This window comes from Stegostoma tigrinum, chromosome 1 (assembly GCF_030684315.1).
Source record: "Stegostoma tigrinum isolate sSteTig4 chromosome 1, sSteTig4.hap1, whole genome shotgun sequence".
Taxonomy (NCBI): domain Eukaryota; kingdom Metazoa; phylum Chordata; class Chondrichthyes; order Orectolobiformes; family Stegostomatidae; genus Stegostoma; species Stegostoma tigrinum.
The window spans coordinates 58,624,063-58,639,885 of record NC_081354.1 but is presented as its reverse complement, the minus strand read 5'-3'; the positions used below and the strand labels follow the sequence as shown (position 1 = coordinate 58,639,885).

At 38.5% G+C, this 15,823-nt stretch overlaps 1 protein-coding gene across 2 annotated transcripts in view; it reads left to right on the top strand.

Annotated features, from left to right (window-relative positions):
- Positions 1 to 15,823, top strand: part of LOC125453033 (testican-3-like) — a 477,228-nt gene that overhangs the window by 324,537 nt on the left and 136,868 nt on the right. For both annotated transcript variants that reach the window (XM_048532099.2, XM_048532093.2), the window contains exon 6: positions 506 to 620. In XM_048532099.2, coding sequence (XP_048388056.1) covers positions 506 to 620 — 115 coding nt within the window. The remainder of the gene's footprint in view (positions 1 to 505; positions 621 to 15,823) is intronic.

Genomic DNA, 15,823 nt, shown 5'->3' with positions numbered 1-15,823 from the left:
GGACAAATTGACAAATAGGATAAACCAGTTAAAGGTATTTTCAGGACTAATGTCAAAAAAAATTTCTTCAGTCATGGTGTAACTTTGAATTTATGAGATACTGTATGATGTTTCAGTTCTTCTGCAGAATTCCCAATTTCTTTGGTAAACCTGGAGAGATGTAAACTGATCTGTGGTTTCATGAATCACATTTTACGCAATCACACAACGTTAAGATTCACTCCAGTGACTAGTACACCAAAAATACCTGTAAGATATCTGATTGACATTCTTAGGTGCCAGAAAAATTAGTGAAAAATGAAAGATCATTTATTAATAAGAAGTAACTTGTTTCCAGGTCCACACGATACCCTATTACTGCTGACACAATCTAGGTCTTTGTGTTGGTATCTATATTTAGGTGTATTGTTTAAAAATGTATTGTAAAGCATGTAAACTGCAGTTTCTTGAATAATTCATTTGTGTTTAAGCGAGTGTTCAGTTTTGTTACTTTGTTTTCTTATAGTGCAAACTGGAATATCAAGCGTGTGTTTCAGGCAAGCAGATCTCAGTCAAATGTGAAGGACGGTGTCCTTGCTCCTATGATAAATCATCAATTGAAGGAAAAGATGAAAAGAAAGGTAAGTCTTAATATTTTACACACTTTTATCAATTGAATGTCTTGCAAAATGAGCATCAGTGTTGTAGTTCCTATTTAATAAAGATTTTGGAGAATAAGAATAAAAAAGAATCCCATGTTTGTCTTATTTCCTGTGCATTGGAAACATATTTATGTATGCGTGTTATCTATAACTCAATTAAGTGTTGCTCTTTCTTTTAAAAACATACTATCTCAATTAATTTACTTCAGGCTAGTTTCTGGAATAATGGTATTTCAAAATATACTTCCTCATATAGAAACTGATGAAGTAGACCTTAGGCTGGATTTTTCATCCTGACTGGTAGTAAACCCAATGGGCGGGGACAAATAAGACAGAAAGAGGTCCTATCCCTCTTCTGACCATCAGCTTGTTTGATCAGCATGGGAGCGGGAACAGTCCCCAAGCCCATCCTAATCTGTGTTAGCTCCATTGCAGGGTTAGCAGTTTAGAAGCCTAACACACTTGATGGGGTTGAGCTAGAGTCCAAAAGCAACATATTTCATAATGATTCAGTGTTGTGAACCATAAGACAAAACCTCGTCTGGGTTCAGGAACTTGTTTACAAGTAAGTTCAAACATATTGACAACTTCTCAGAACATAATGTAATGCTGTATAATCAGTTGAGTGTGTTCTTAACACATTGATTAATGATAGAAATTTTTCTGTTAAAACAGATAAGAACTAAATTGAGCATCATGGGTAAAGTACAAAAATACTGCAGTGCATTATTCAATGAATAAATTGTCATCCTGAATGAAACAGTATTGATACTCTGATATGACTTTTCCCAGTTGACCCTTCAGTCTTTGAAATAGAAAACAACTCTGACAGCTACTTTCCACCTTCTAAGCTTAAACAAATGACTGAAGTCAATTATTAGTTTACTGATTTCCATACTCAGCACTAGAGCCTTTGTTTATTCTGTAGTGCAACAGAATCCCATTATGACTGCTTGACTGAGCTCTAAACTCCACTAATGTATTTAGTTTAGCAGGAGTGATTGGGTCAGTGATTCAGCAGAATCTTATAATGCATGCTTGCTTGAACTTCAAACCTTATTGGATCCAACTCATGAGGGACTGTAAACATAGCTATCAAAGGGAATTGTGATTTATCTATGTTGCATTTTATGGCCAACCTAGAGGATTTTTTTTGAAGTTTTGTTTGTTTAGCTTGACAGAAACAACATTCAGTTTCATGGCCATCATTAGTTGTAGGGGTCAACAGTTCTGTATGTAGTGTATACTAGAGTGGTGGACATAAGGTAGGGAAAATGTGTATGTATGAATAGACATGATGATGTGGCGATTGGACATAGGATGAAGGTGAATGAGATGTGGGTGAGTGAACATGAAATATGAAAGTCATGGGGTATGAACATCATGGTGAATAAGGCCCCATTCATCATCAGAATACTGATGAACTTGACATCCACCCACTTTCATGCCCCCACTCCAAACTGTCCCTGACTTTGATGAAGAGAAATGCAATGAATAGATATGCCACTCGGGAGGGTAGATCAAGCTGTCAGGAATTGATTTGATTCCTGACCCATGCCTCATAGCAACAAGGAGTATTCAGTCCATCACGCCCTGTCCTATCATTTTAGGTAGTGATTAATCATCTCCTGAATGTCATTTTTCTACACAATCTCCCTTTTGTTAATGCCATTTTCTCTAAAAATCTATCAGTTTTTGACTTGGATATGTTCTAATTGGGTTCCAAAGCTCTCAGCAGTTGAGAATTCCAAAGATTCACATTCTCTGAGTGAAACCATTCCTTCTCATCTCAGTCCCAAATGGTCAATCCCTTATGTTGAAATTGTGTCTCTTGGCTCAAGAGTCAGCAGCTAGGAAAGAAATCCTACTTTTATCCAACCAGATATGGCTCTTTAACCTTCTAGATCCTTGTTAAACTGCAAGGTAGCTTTTAATGACTCATGAACAAAGACAACAGAACCCTTTGGATACCTGCACTTCCCAACTTCTCACAACTTAGGAAACATTTTTCCTTTCTATTTTTACTACCAAATTGAATAACTACACAGTTACTTACATCTGCTATGTTCTAATCCATTCACACAGCCTCTCCAAGTCCTGTTCAAGTCTCCTTCCACTCTCTTCACACATTGGGCCTCCCCAGTTTGGTGTCCATCTAAAAAATTGGAAACATTACAATTAGCCCACACTAAATTAATAATATATAGATTTTTTTACCTGGATTGACCCTTGCGGTGTTTAGTAACAGCTTGCCATCCTGAGAGTGATCTATTTATTTCCACTATCTGCTTTCAGTCTATGAACCAATTCCCAATCCGTACTTGTATATTTCCCCTATCCCATGCATTCTAATTGTGAAAATTGAAATACAGCAAATCCAAAAGTTCTGTTTTATCAACACTGCAAATAACATCCTCAAAAATAACTCTCAAATTTGTGAAATCAGGATTTTCCTTTCTTAAGCCCATGTTGACTCCACCCCATTTTGACATTTTTTCTAAATGTTTCGCTAAAGATTCCAACATTTCTCTTAATATAGCGTTACAACTAATACTTGTAGCCCTCACTATGCTCTTTTCCTGTACTTAAATGATGGGGTTACGTTTGGTACCTTCCAATCAGCAAGAACCTTTCCAGAGCCTAAAGAATTATTGAAGATAACCACCAAGGAGTCTATTGCCTCTATTGTTCCCTCAGTAAAAACTGTCGGGTGAACCACATCTGATGTATGAGATTTGTCATCCCTCTATCCACCTAAACTTTCAATTACTAGTACTACCCTTTTAGTAATACGAATTTCTTTTTACTCTTCATTTATGCAAAATTTCTTGGTCATGTAGTATTTCTTGGAGATTTTCAGTATTTTCTCCACTATGAATATCCCTGTCCCCATATGCAACAGGCCTTATTTATCCTTCCATTTTTTTTTCATTTCACATATCAATAGAGCTTTTATAGTCCATTTTTATGTTTCTTAATAGCCTGCATTCATATTCTCTTTTTCCTTTCCTCAGGAATTTGTTGACCCTTCTTTTTCAGGTCACAAATTGCCCCCGTTCTTCAGGCTTATTGATATTTCTGGCATTTTTATCGGTACTTCGTTTGATCTAAATCAGTCTTTAACTTTTTTTGATTAACCATGGTTGACTCATCTTTTCATTTTGTTGCTTGTGCCTTAGATCAATGTATATCCGTTTTAGCTATTGCAGTTTTTTTTCCTTTAAATGCTAGCCATTTTCTGTCTGTTTTCAAATCTTTGTATATTTTTCTAAACCACTTTAAATAACCTGCCTGTCATACCAGATAGGTTCCTTGCTCAGATTTCTGATCCTCATTTCAGCAGGAATAATGTCACTTTCAAACATTATATAACATTTGATCATATTATAGTTAATATTAGCCAGAAGATTCTTTATAGCAAAGTTACTAATTTGCTCTTTCTCATTACATATAACCAAATGCAAGTTAATCCAATCCTTAGTTGAATCATCAGCATACTGTTCAGAAACCCATTCATACTCTCTTCAGAATATACGTTCCTGATTTAAGGTGTTCCCCACACCACCTTCCACCTGTAAAAACACACACACTGATACATATACACGCGCGGACACGCACAGCTCGCCTTGTGTGAGACACAGGAGTAATGTGTAAGAAATAGGAGCAGAAGAATATTATTTAATCATAGTGTGCTCTATGATTCAACATGCTTGTGTTGATCTAATTATGGTCTTGACACCGCTGACCTGTGGTGTCATAATAGGTGTTGTTAACGGAATATACAAGGTTCTGAGGTTGCTGAAAGAATGTCTGTCTTGGGGGTGGGGGGGAAGAACACCTCCTTAAGTCAGGAACATCCATCCATGTTTTTAATCTAACAAGAAGTGAAAGTGAAGACTTTGTATGCTGGGAAAACAAAGACGAAATTTTAGCTCCCCATTTTCCTGTATTTATTTATATTGCCAATTTTGCATCAATTCACTAATTTATGGTCCATAATCCATCTGTTCATAAAAAGGGTTATTGTATTTTTATTGCCGTCCCATAGAACAACAGAATTTACATGAATACAATATTTCACAATGTGGTTTTTAGAAATTTTTCAGTAGAGCTTCCCTATCATTTCTTTTTCTGTTGCAAGTGCGGAACAGCAAGCTTGCGTCTAGAAGTTTTAGCAGTAATGGAGCAGATTATATTTTCCTCGTACTAGTCTCTCTCTATGATGAGATACTTAATACCTGGGCATTACCATTGGTCAAAAAAGTAAACAGGGAATTCAATGCAAGGTTACTTACCTCTTGACTCCCCAAAGCAAAGACCACAGAACTGACATAACATTTCAATCTGAAACAAACGAAGTGCAACGTTGTGAAAATGTTCAAAAGGTGCCGCAGCAAAATTTAACATTTCCTTCAAGATCTGAGTACCAAGGAATCTGGCTTGGACAGACATTTATTGCTCCAACTGTTTTCCTGTCATTGTTAGCAGGTTATGAACAAAATAATAGCTTAAATTGCAATTTTTAATGATAATAGCATGAGTGTATGGATATGTACAGTGTTCCTTTGGCACTAGCCTGTTGTGTTCTTTATGTAATGCATTGAATGGATACCATCCAATGGATCCTTTAAGAATTGATTTCTGTTAATCATTTGGATTTTTCTGTACGTACGTGATTTTGATTTGGCCTACTTTTTCGCGTCTACTATCGTGATCTAATGATATCTATGTTGTGACAAGAGAAAACAACTATTCTGAGGAGTAAAGGGACAAAAACAACTAGGCTAGTTATTAAGCAGTTATAAATGGTTTTGCTGACAGAGAATAAATATAGTTAAACTGGAAAAAATGGTTGAGAAGTGAATTTTGAAATGAAACTGGGTGACCCAGCCAATGGGAATTCAAGAATGGGAAAAAATTATGGACCAGCCCAAACCCCCTCCAAATTTATTCAAAAGAAAGCCTAGATTCCAATGTTTATTATTTTAAAAAGCAAGGGTAAGGCATTGTGTTCAGGATGCAATTCATTTGGTCAAACTACAGCCTTAAAGCAATATACACTTTATTCTTATACTCCAATTAAAATTTAGGCAAAATTAGAATTAAAAATTAGCTTAACTGTAACTCCATGTAAATACTTAACAAGATAATGTATATGTCAACTACCACTGATTAGCTGTTCCAAGGTGGTAACATCCCATAAACAGACCATGGACAAAGATAAATTTAGTGAAATAGATTGTCTGACATGCAATGTTTCTCCAGTCCAGGAGGAAAGAACTTCAAGAGCAAACTCAGAGAGTGAGAGAACTCAAGCCTTTTTCTGTAGCAGGGAGAGATGTACAGCAGCTTCCAAATCCCAACAGCTATTTATTGGCTTAGAGTGGACTGTTTGGCACCTCTGTCTCAACGTCACTTCATAAATAAAACCAGGACAAAGTACATTCTTAAGGCTTTAGAATCATCACAGAAACAATGAAGTAAAGAATGATGAAAGATTCAAAGAAAGAGAATGATGAAGCATATGGGTTTTCTTCATTTCACCTAAACAAGATCATATCCAAGCATATGAATTTTAACAATTCGAGCTAAGACAACAAAAGAATTTCCCATAGCACTGTTATACTTACTTGCAGCAAGAGTAAAGTGTTGGCAGCAAGCCTTTCTCCTCCAACATTTTATTACAACAGTAAATAAAATTGCACAAGACTTACTCAGACATTTGGAAAACTATCACTTATTTAACATTGAAGCAGTTTAATCATTTGAAGAATTCAAAATAATCTGAACTCCAATATATCTTTTGAAATATATTCATAAATTTTATTCCTTAGAATTTTATAGTGCCTTTATTGTTTTGACAGTGGCAAATGGATATGATATTGATCTCTTGCTCTTTAACACTCCTCTGTTTGTTCCTTCATTCTTGATGACTTTGAGCTTATCTTCTATTGTCAACAAATTGATAAAGAGTCATAGAGGCACACTGCACAGAAATAAACGCTTTGGCCCAGCTCATCCATGCCAACGAGACATCCTAATCTGACCTAATCTCATTTGCCAGCATTTGGCCCATATCCTCCTAAAATCTTCCTATTTTTGTACTTGTCCAGATGCCTTTTAAATGTTGTAGTTGTACCAGCCTCTGCCACTTCCTCTGGCAGCTCCTCCCACATATGCACTACCCTCTGCGTGAAAATGTAACCCCTTAGGTCCTTCTCAAATCCTTCCCCTCTCACCTTAAGTCTATGCCCTCTAGTTTTGGGCTCCTCTGCCTTGGGAAACAATAACTTAACTATTCATCCCACCCATGCCCCTCATGATTTTATGAACCTCTATTAGGTCATGGCACAGGCTCCAACTCCTCAGGGAAAAAAAATTCTTTGGGTAAAATAATTCCTTATGTTCAGTTGCTGAAGGTGCCTCAAATTATTTTACCAAAAACATGCTGGCTGGGCTGTTATAATGCAAGAGGTTCTTCCTTTTTAAATTATATAAAATGTATGGGAAAAAATCAAAGCCTTGAAATAAGGAGAGCGAACATACAGATTCAGTTGTGGGAAGTGATACATTGAGAATGTAAACCTGCAGCAGCATCAGGATAAACAAAATCAGTGATCTTGCAGCCTTTTGGGAATTAAAGGTGAAAAAATGACCTAATGTTTGGAGACCAAAAGTCATGAGCCACTGGAGATGTGGAAATAAGCCTAATGTCATTGCAGACAGTTTTATTTTACAGGAGTAGTTGAACATATAGTCCACAGAATCTCAAAGTAGTAAGAAGCATGCTTTCTTAAAAAAAATTCTGTGATGGGGCTTAAGCATTTATATCAGCATTCAAAGTGGGAATCCTTGAAAGCTACTGTCACCAAACATTTGTGCCAAAATTTACATTCCTGTGAGGCGTGAGTCACAAAAATGACTCAAGTCTACAAACTGTAAATTTGGCTTCACAGTGCCAGTTTCCTTATACTAATGGACCTACCAATGCTCCAGTGCAATGGGTGGAAAGTGGATACATATTTCAAGCTGTGCATTGCCCATTCCTCAAACAGGCACTAAATGGTTTGAATTTGGAAAAATGGCAAATCAAGGGCCCACCACCTTTTTGAGGCCCACCGTTCATGATTGACTTTCCCCTGAGGCAGCCACCAGCAACACTCCATGCCTTGCAAAGTAAGTTAGGTGTACTTAGCTGAATGTTGCATCAAAAGAAATAGGAAGAGTTGGCCGGTCGTACTGACTTCTGCATGGGCGCTACATTTGTGATGCAGCTCCACTGAATGGTGGCAGTGGTAGTGGCAGAGGATGCAGATTGAGTAGACCTTTTTGTGTCTGGGATTATCTTGGAATTTTGGGGAGAAGTGTGCATGAGCTCTCAGTGGGGTGCAGCTAATGATTTGGGGTGCAAAACAAGTGCTCGACTACTCAGATTATTTGGTTGAACTTTCAGTACATTTGACTTTTTCTGCCTTCTCAAGGTAACTAGTTTGGTGCTAGTGTAGTAATGAATTAATAAGCTGAAACTTGCATCTTGTCACTGGATTTACATGCATTACATTCCCAAACCAACGTACAATATATGTGAGCCATCACTCTCTCTCCCTCTCCTAATTATTGTTCTTGATTTGCCCCATTAGTTTCTAATGTTGTTACACAGGTTTTGTTTTCCCATACATCTCCAGTCAGCTCATCTTCAATGATTCCTCACTACTTGGTTTGATGAAAGAGGCCATGTTGCTCATACAAAGCTGACACAGGCCTCAGGAACTAGACACAAACATCGTACCCTCAGCCTTTGTGTACCTAAAATGGGTGCGATGAAATGTATCTGACCATGTGCAAATAATTCAAAAAGAAAAACATTTTGCTCTTGAACCATGAATAGATACGTAAGATCAATAATGTTGAAATTATCCTCTAATATTTTTCCTTACCTTTACATGCTGCAAATTCAGTTTGAGAACAAAAAAAATCTTATTTTATGGAAGAAAATGAAAGAGGATTTGGGAACTATTATTTGGCAGAAAGCCGACTTACTTAGTTTTAATAACCCAGAATGCAGCTAGCAAACAATGGACTTCAACACAGCTAACACTCTGTAAATTAAAGGAATCTGATTTTCTGTGTACCATGGCAAAATTAATGTGAACAAATGGGGAAAGAGTATGAACGAGAAGCAAGAGAGTTGGAGTATGATGATACAGACATGCATATGCAGATGGATTCCCAATCTGCAACACGTGTGCCCATTAACTTTGTTTCGGCAATGGTCCTATGTTGGAGAGGTTGGAAAATATTAATGTGTAAATCAATCCTTCATTGTGCAATTGGGAGTCCAGTTCAGGTTTTAATCTGTTATACAAGTTTACCAAAAGATGGAAGGTGGATGTGGAGACTACCAGCTCCACAAGGTAAGTGCCTTTCTGAGCACTTGCAGAATGCTCCAAATGCCCCTTGTGGAAACCTTCAATTTCTACTCTGCTGTAATTGGAAATCTCTACCTCTAGCCCTGATTTCTATCTTATTCTGACCTCTGTCTCTCCCCTACTCTCTGCCTGTAGCATTCATCCAGCTTCTAACTGATCACCTGAGATGGTCCACAATGATTCCCAGTCTCAACCTCCTACCATCAGTTTCCTGTTTTAACCTCCTAGATGTCTTGTTGATGTTTAAGAATAAAAAAAAGGTGGTTATCATTATCAACTAATCGGTTCAGTTGGAGTGTGGGCTTAGAAGTAGTTGGAACCATATAATTAGAATAAATTTGTTTCCTGCTTTGATTGCATCTGAATTTGACCACAAAGGTTTTACTATAAACTAGTGAATTTTTGAGTGATATTTTAAAGCAATATTCATTTTTCCTCAAATAACATTTATAAATAACAAATTTCATAACTCATAAAAACTTACTTTTGGAAAATAAAATTCCAGGGAAAGCCTAACTTTTCTTTTGCATATAAAAGTTTGTTTCCCTCAAAGTCTAATTAAAATACTTTTTTTTCAAACAAACGAATGGTTCCATGAGGTAAATCCATCACCTAGTCTTCTTTATTGCTGACTTTACACTCTCCAGAGGCTGGAAAGAAAACAGGTTTATGTAGCGATATGTATTACTTAATACTGCTGAAATTTCAAATTTAAAATGTTCATATAATTCACAGCTGTGAGAGTTGTAAACAGATGTACTGGTTTTTGCTAGTACAGTGCTTGTTTATGTTGCAATACTTTGAAAACTCTCTTGTATTTGATTTTATGTTTATCCTTTTATTTCTATGTCAGTATTGACCATAGTAGCTGTTAAACTACAATGAATATTATTGAAGACTGATATTAATGATTAATAGCAAAATAATTAGTTATAAATCCTAAAATGTGAAAGTACATCTACCTGATAACATGATTTGATTTTTTTGTGTGTACTCATCCAAATCAGCCCTTTTTTATCTGATTGCAGACTTTTAAAATTTCTGATCATAATTTACTATTTCGAGGAAGTCAAAGTTGTTTGTAGATCCGGGCTGCATATAAATAATAACATTGCTTGTCAACAGCAACTGCACTTCAAATGGTAGTTCATTGGCTGTGCCTTATTCTAAGGGCAAGAAAGATGCGGGCACAAATGCAAGTTATTTTTTGACGTGTAGAATATGATTATCGGCAATCGATGAGAGTAGTTCCAATAACATGTGAGAAGCCTAGCACCACACAGAGACAAAAATAAAATCTTGATTGACACACCATCTACCAGTTCAAAGATTCATTCTCTCCATCACTAGCTGACAGTGTGTACCATCTGTAAACTGACAACTCACCAAGGTTCCTCAACAGCATCTTTTAATACTGCAATATGTACCAACTAAATGAATGAAGAGAGCAGATCCAGAGGAACACAGCCATGTCAAATTCCCCTCCAAGTTGCATTCCATTTTAGCTTGACACTGTGTTACCATTCCTTTATAGTTTCTGCTTCAGTGTCCTAGAACATCCTCCTTAGAAACTTTTTAGGTGTACCTAAACCACATGGAGTAGCTGTGGTTGAAAACCTATCAGGAAACTTAATGTATGAGACTTGCTAAAATTGTCTAACTTCATTCTCTCTGGGTCACCCAAGGATAGTAACTTAACGGTGCTTTCTTTTTCTTTCATAACATTCTCAGTACTTTATTTGCCATTCAAACATTTCTACTTTTGGATATTTCATTGTAGTACATAACTCCAGTGCATCAAATCCACATCCAATCTAATCTGTTCAATCAAGCTCGGTCTGTTTAGATGTAAAATCATCTTTCTGTGATGATTTAATACAATCAATCTGGATGGGACTAACCCTCTCTGAATAGGATTATTGATTCAAAATTATTCCAGACCTTATTTCTTAATATCTAAATCTATATACACACACATACATGTATATTGAGGAAATAAAGCAAGTTTGTTTTTAGTTTTCATCAAAAATTAGACCATGGCTGAACTTTTCTTAGTTTCTTTGACTTTTTTTTCCTGTACTGCTGCGTCTTTAGACATTTTCATCACTACTTTTTAGAGAAAAACAGTCACCCTTCAAAAATTGTTGTCTGCAACCTCCACAAATATGTGGTCTAAAGCCTTGAAAAGATCTTTAAAGTTACTTTAAAAATAAAAGCTTTAAGTGCTGGAGAATCTTAGCAGTTCTGGCAGCTGCTTTGAAAGGAGAAACAGTTAAAATTTCAACTTTGATACGACTGTTTGTCACAACTGAAAGGCGATGGGAAATGGTGGCTTTGTGCTGTTGTCAAAGGGTCAGAGGAGCAAATGGATTAGATGGTGAGGATATCCAGAGCAAAAGACAAAAGAAATGATAATGGTGGTAAGGGAAAGATGGAGATGCAAAATAGGAGTAAAGTACATGTGTGAAAAGGAGAAAATGGGAATAGTCTGCTGAGAGCAAAACCTACAAGACATAGCTAGGGTTGGGGGGAAGGCCTGTAATCAAAAACAAGGGCAGAGATCATGCTCTGAAGTTGTTGAAATCAGTGTTGAGTAATGGAGTAGTTGAGTACTGTGACTAAGCAGAAAATAAGATGATGTTGCTCCAACTTGCATTGAGCTTCACTGGAACACTAACAGACCATGACTGACATTTTGGCATACGGGCAGGATGGTTTATTGAAATGACAAACAGCTGGAAGGTTGGGGCCATTTGTACAGGCAGAGTGAAGGTGTTCCACAAAGCAGTCACCCAGTTAGCTCAGTGATTTCTGTTGCCTGATGGTAATGGTGACCTGGGATCGATTCCAGCCTCAGATTACTGTGGAGTTTGCACATTCTCCCCGTGTCTACATGAGTTTCCTCTGGGTTCTCTGTTTACCTCCTATAGTCCAAAGGTGTGCTAGTTAGGTGGTTTGGCCGTGCTAAATTGCCCATAGTGTCGAAGGATGTGCAGGCTAGGTGGATTAGCAATGGGAAATGAAGAAGGGTCATTGTGGACTTGATCGGCTGAATGCCCTGCTTCCACACTGTAGGGATTCTATGAATAAAAAGAGACCACATTGTGATGGAAGGATGGAAATTAGAAGCAAAAGTGATGTGAGCAGCAAAAACACCAGACTAGATTAAAGAAGTACAAGTAAAACACTGCATCATTTGAAGGCTTGTTTGGAGTTTTGCACAGTGAAAGGATAAGTGTTACGCCATCTGAGATTTCATAGGAAGATGCCATGGGGAGTGTGGAAGTGTTAGGAGACATGGAGAAGTGGGCCAAGGTGTCACAGAGAACAGTCCCTACAGAATGTTGACAGTGGAAGGAAGGGGCAAGATGAGTTTGGTGATATCCTACTTCAGGTGATGGAAGATGATTCTTTGAATGCAGAAGCTGGTTGGGTGGAAAATGTGGACAAAAGGAACCTTTTAGTCCTGGGAGGGAGGGAGAGGGGTGAGGGCAGAAGTGTGGCACAAGTTCCAGACATGGCTGATAGCACTGAAATAACCATGGTGACTGGGAATCATCAGTTGAGAAAAAATGAGGATATATGGGTGGAGGTGACATCATCAAAACAAATGCATTGGAGATAGAGATGAATGGAATGGAGGCAATACAGGAAGCAGGTCGTGAGGAGAAATAGTCAGGGTAACTGTGAGCGATGATGGTTTCTTAGTTCTCAGCCTATTCCCAGAAACAGTGACAGTGAACTCCAGGAAGAAAAGGAAAAAATCAAGAGATGAACTTGGTAAAGGTGAGGGAAGGATGGAAATTAGAAACAAAACTGATGATTCTTTTCCAGTCCTGAATGAGAACACCAATGACAACTTCAGTATGTCAGAAAAAGTTGGCAGAAGGGACCCGAGTAGAACTGGAACAAGGAATACACCACATGCCCCAGAAATAGACAGATACAGCTGGAATGACAAGGTATAGGGCTGGATGAACACAGCAGGCCAATCAGTATCAGAGGAGCAGGAAAGCTGACATTTCGGGCCTAGCCCCTCCTTCAGAAATGGGGGAGGGGGGTGGGGGAAGGGGGCTCTGAAATAAATAGTTCTGAAATTCTATTTCTGGGGAGATCTTATAGAAACATATAAGATTATGAAGAGAATAGGGAAGCTGGAGGCAGGGAGGTTGTTTCCACTAGCAGGTAAAACCAGGACTAGGGGGCATAGCCTCAAAATAAAGGGAAGCAGATGTAAGACTGAGGTCAGGAGGAACTTCTTCACCCAAAGGGTTGTGAATCTGTGGAATTCCCTCCCCAGTGAAGTAGTTGAAGCTGCCTCATTAAATGTTTTAAGGCAAGGGTAGATAAATTTTTGAATAGTAAAGGAATTAAGGGTTATGGTGAGCAGGCGGGTTAAGTGGAGCTGAGATTCAAAAAGACCAACCATGATCTTATTAAATGGCAGGGCAGGTTCGAGAGCCGGATGGCCTACTCCTGCTCCTAGTTCTTATGTTCTTATGTTTAATGAGGCCAAGTGGAGGGGGTGGTGTAGTCGGTGGGGAAGTATGGGTGATGAGTCACAAGGTTAGTGGTGCAGGGAGAAAACTCCTGTACTCAAAACTCCTGCCCTCTCCAAAGTACATCGACTAAGGCAACAGAAGAAGAATTCAACATTGTGTTATGCCCAAAATTTATTGAGGTGGGGGTATAAAGTGATAAAACTAAGTTTTGTGCTCAACACAGATGGTTTAGCATCAGAGAGGACAAGGTCAAAGAATAAATACAAGGCAAGAGGTGAGATTGGAAGGAGGGATAGAGTCAGAGAAAACAGAAAGGAGGAAGAATCCAGAGGAGCATCAGTGCCCGTGTATTTATGGCGCTTGCATTTCTTTGTACATGAAAAGAAGACAAAGAAATTTATTGTTAAAGCAGCAAATTAGATGAAGAGTGATATGGGACTGGAACAACTTTGAGATAGTGTGAGGTGGTGGTTGTGAGGGAAAGAGAGGCCGAGAGTATGCTGCTAGCTGCACATGGCACTGAGTGTAGAGGCCACAGTGGTGGTGACCACCATTAACATGCAACACTCTTGATTAATCTGTTACTTTGAGTAACTCTTGTCACTATCTTGTTCCCATGTCAGTTTATGCCTCTACATCTCCTACCAGCTCTGACTTCTCACACTTTTGGCAGTGAGCCCCACTTTGCTCCTACATCCTCCTGAATTATTGACTTACAACCCTCAAAAAAGTGTTCACCTGAGGCCTCTGACCAACTTTGACTATGAGCTCCTAGATATGACTGACTAGAACTTTAACTCCTGTTTTTGCGGCTTCCTTGGTAATGATACATGTTTCCCCTGAAAACCCTAGATGGCTGACCACTGTCCATTTCCAGATTGTGGTCTAACACTTACCCTGATCGTAACCAGCTCACGCAACCAAATGACCATTGACAAGCCAGTGAGCTGTGTGCAGACTGTGCTCATGACAGTGACATGCCCCTTCCCACTTTTGAATGGATGAGCTCTACTGCACCATTTCTGAAAAGGCCATTTGATTGAAAAAATGTGCCGCTTACTTGCTGTGCAGGCAGTTGGTACAAGTTGTGTAGGTATTATGTAAAACTTCGGGTGGGCCATAATGCAAGATGTACCTCCCCCATTCCACTTCATAGGGACAGATTCCAACAGACATTCTGACTGTTTGTGTGCTGTCGTTCAACGGCACTTCAGTAAAGCAATTTCAGAGATAGCCAGAACTGCAGATGGTGGAGAATCTGAGATAACAAGGTATAGAGCTGGATGAACACACAGGCCAAGCAGGATCAGAAGCGCAGGACAGCTCCTGGTTCTAGGCCTGAAATATCAGCCTTCCTGCTCCTCTGATGCTGCTTGGCCTGCTGTGTTCATGCAGCTCTACACCTCGTTACATCAGTAAAGCAGTTCTGATAACATTTACCTCTGGCTGAAGTACTAATATCCAAACAAAAATGGTGTGGCTTGGATGCTACAAGCATGGGGATAGGTGCAAAGTGAGTGAGTGGTAAGAGAGCAAGCAAGCAGTCCTTGAACTGAACCCTGGTTCGTTCCATGAGCTAGAATTTTCTCCCTGTGCAGTGTCTTTGCAGCAGCCTTTCAATGACAGTTGCTGGTGCATCCTGCAGTCTGTTTTCACTTCTGCTGAATAATGTATCTCAGGTCTTCAGCTTTTGCAGACCCAATGCCGTTCTACCCCACGTCTTTCAGCAGTACAGTTTCCTCACAGCTGCAGTGAATTTTTTTCCTATTATTTTTCCTTGTGATAATATTAAATATTAGGATTGCCTATACCTTCAGCTATCAGAAGCACAAGAAAATAATATCATATTGAAGCTGCAATATAATCCCCTTCCTTCATATGCCATAAGCTGCATTATTGGGTTTGTTTTGAGGCTGTCAGCATTTCTAAGGTTCTTTGTTCACTTTAGTTCAGTTAGCATGTATGTTTCTGACTGATAGCTTGGTGGCTGATGAAATGAGAACAACAATAAATCGGTTGGAAGTGCTACATTACAATGATAAAACAGTTCTGCATTTGTTCATGGGATGTGGGCATTGTTGGCAATGCCAGCATTTATTGCTGTTGAGCACGGAGTGGTGAGCTGCTTTCTTGAGACTGATAGACGTATTCAAAATCACGCAGGGTGTGGGAAAGAAGATAAAGAGAAATTGTTCTCAATCATGAAAACTCTGGAAATGAGAACTGCAGATTTCAAGTAATTTGTAAAAGG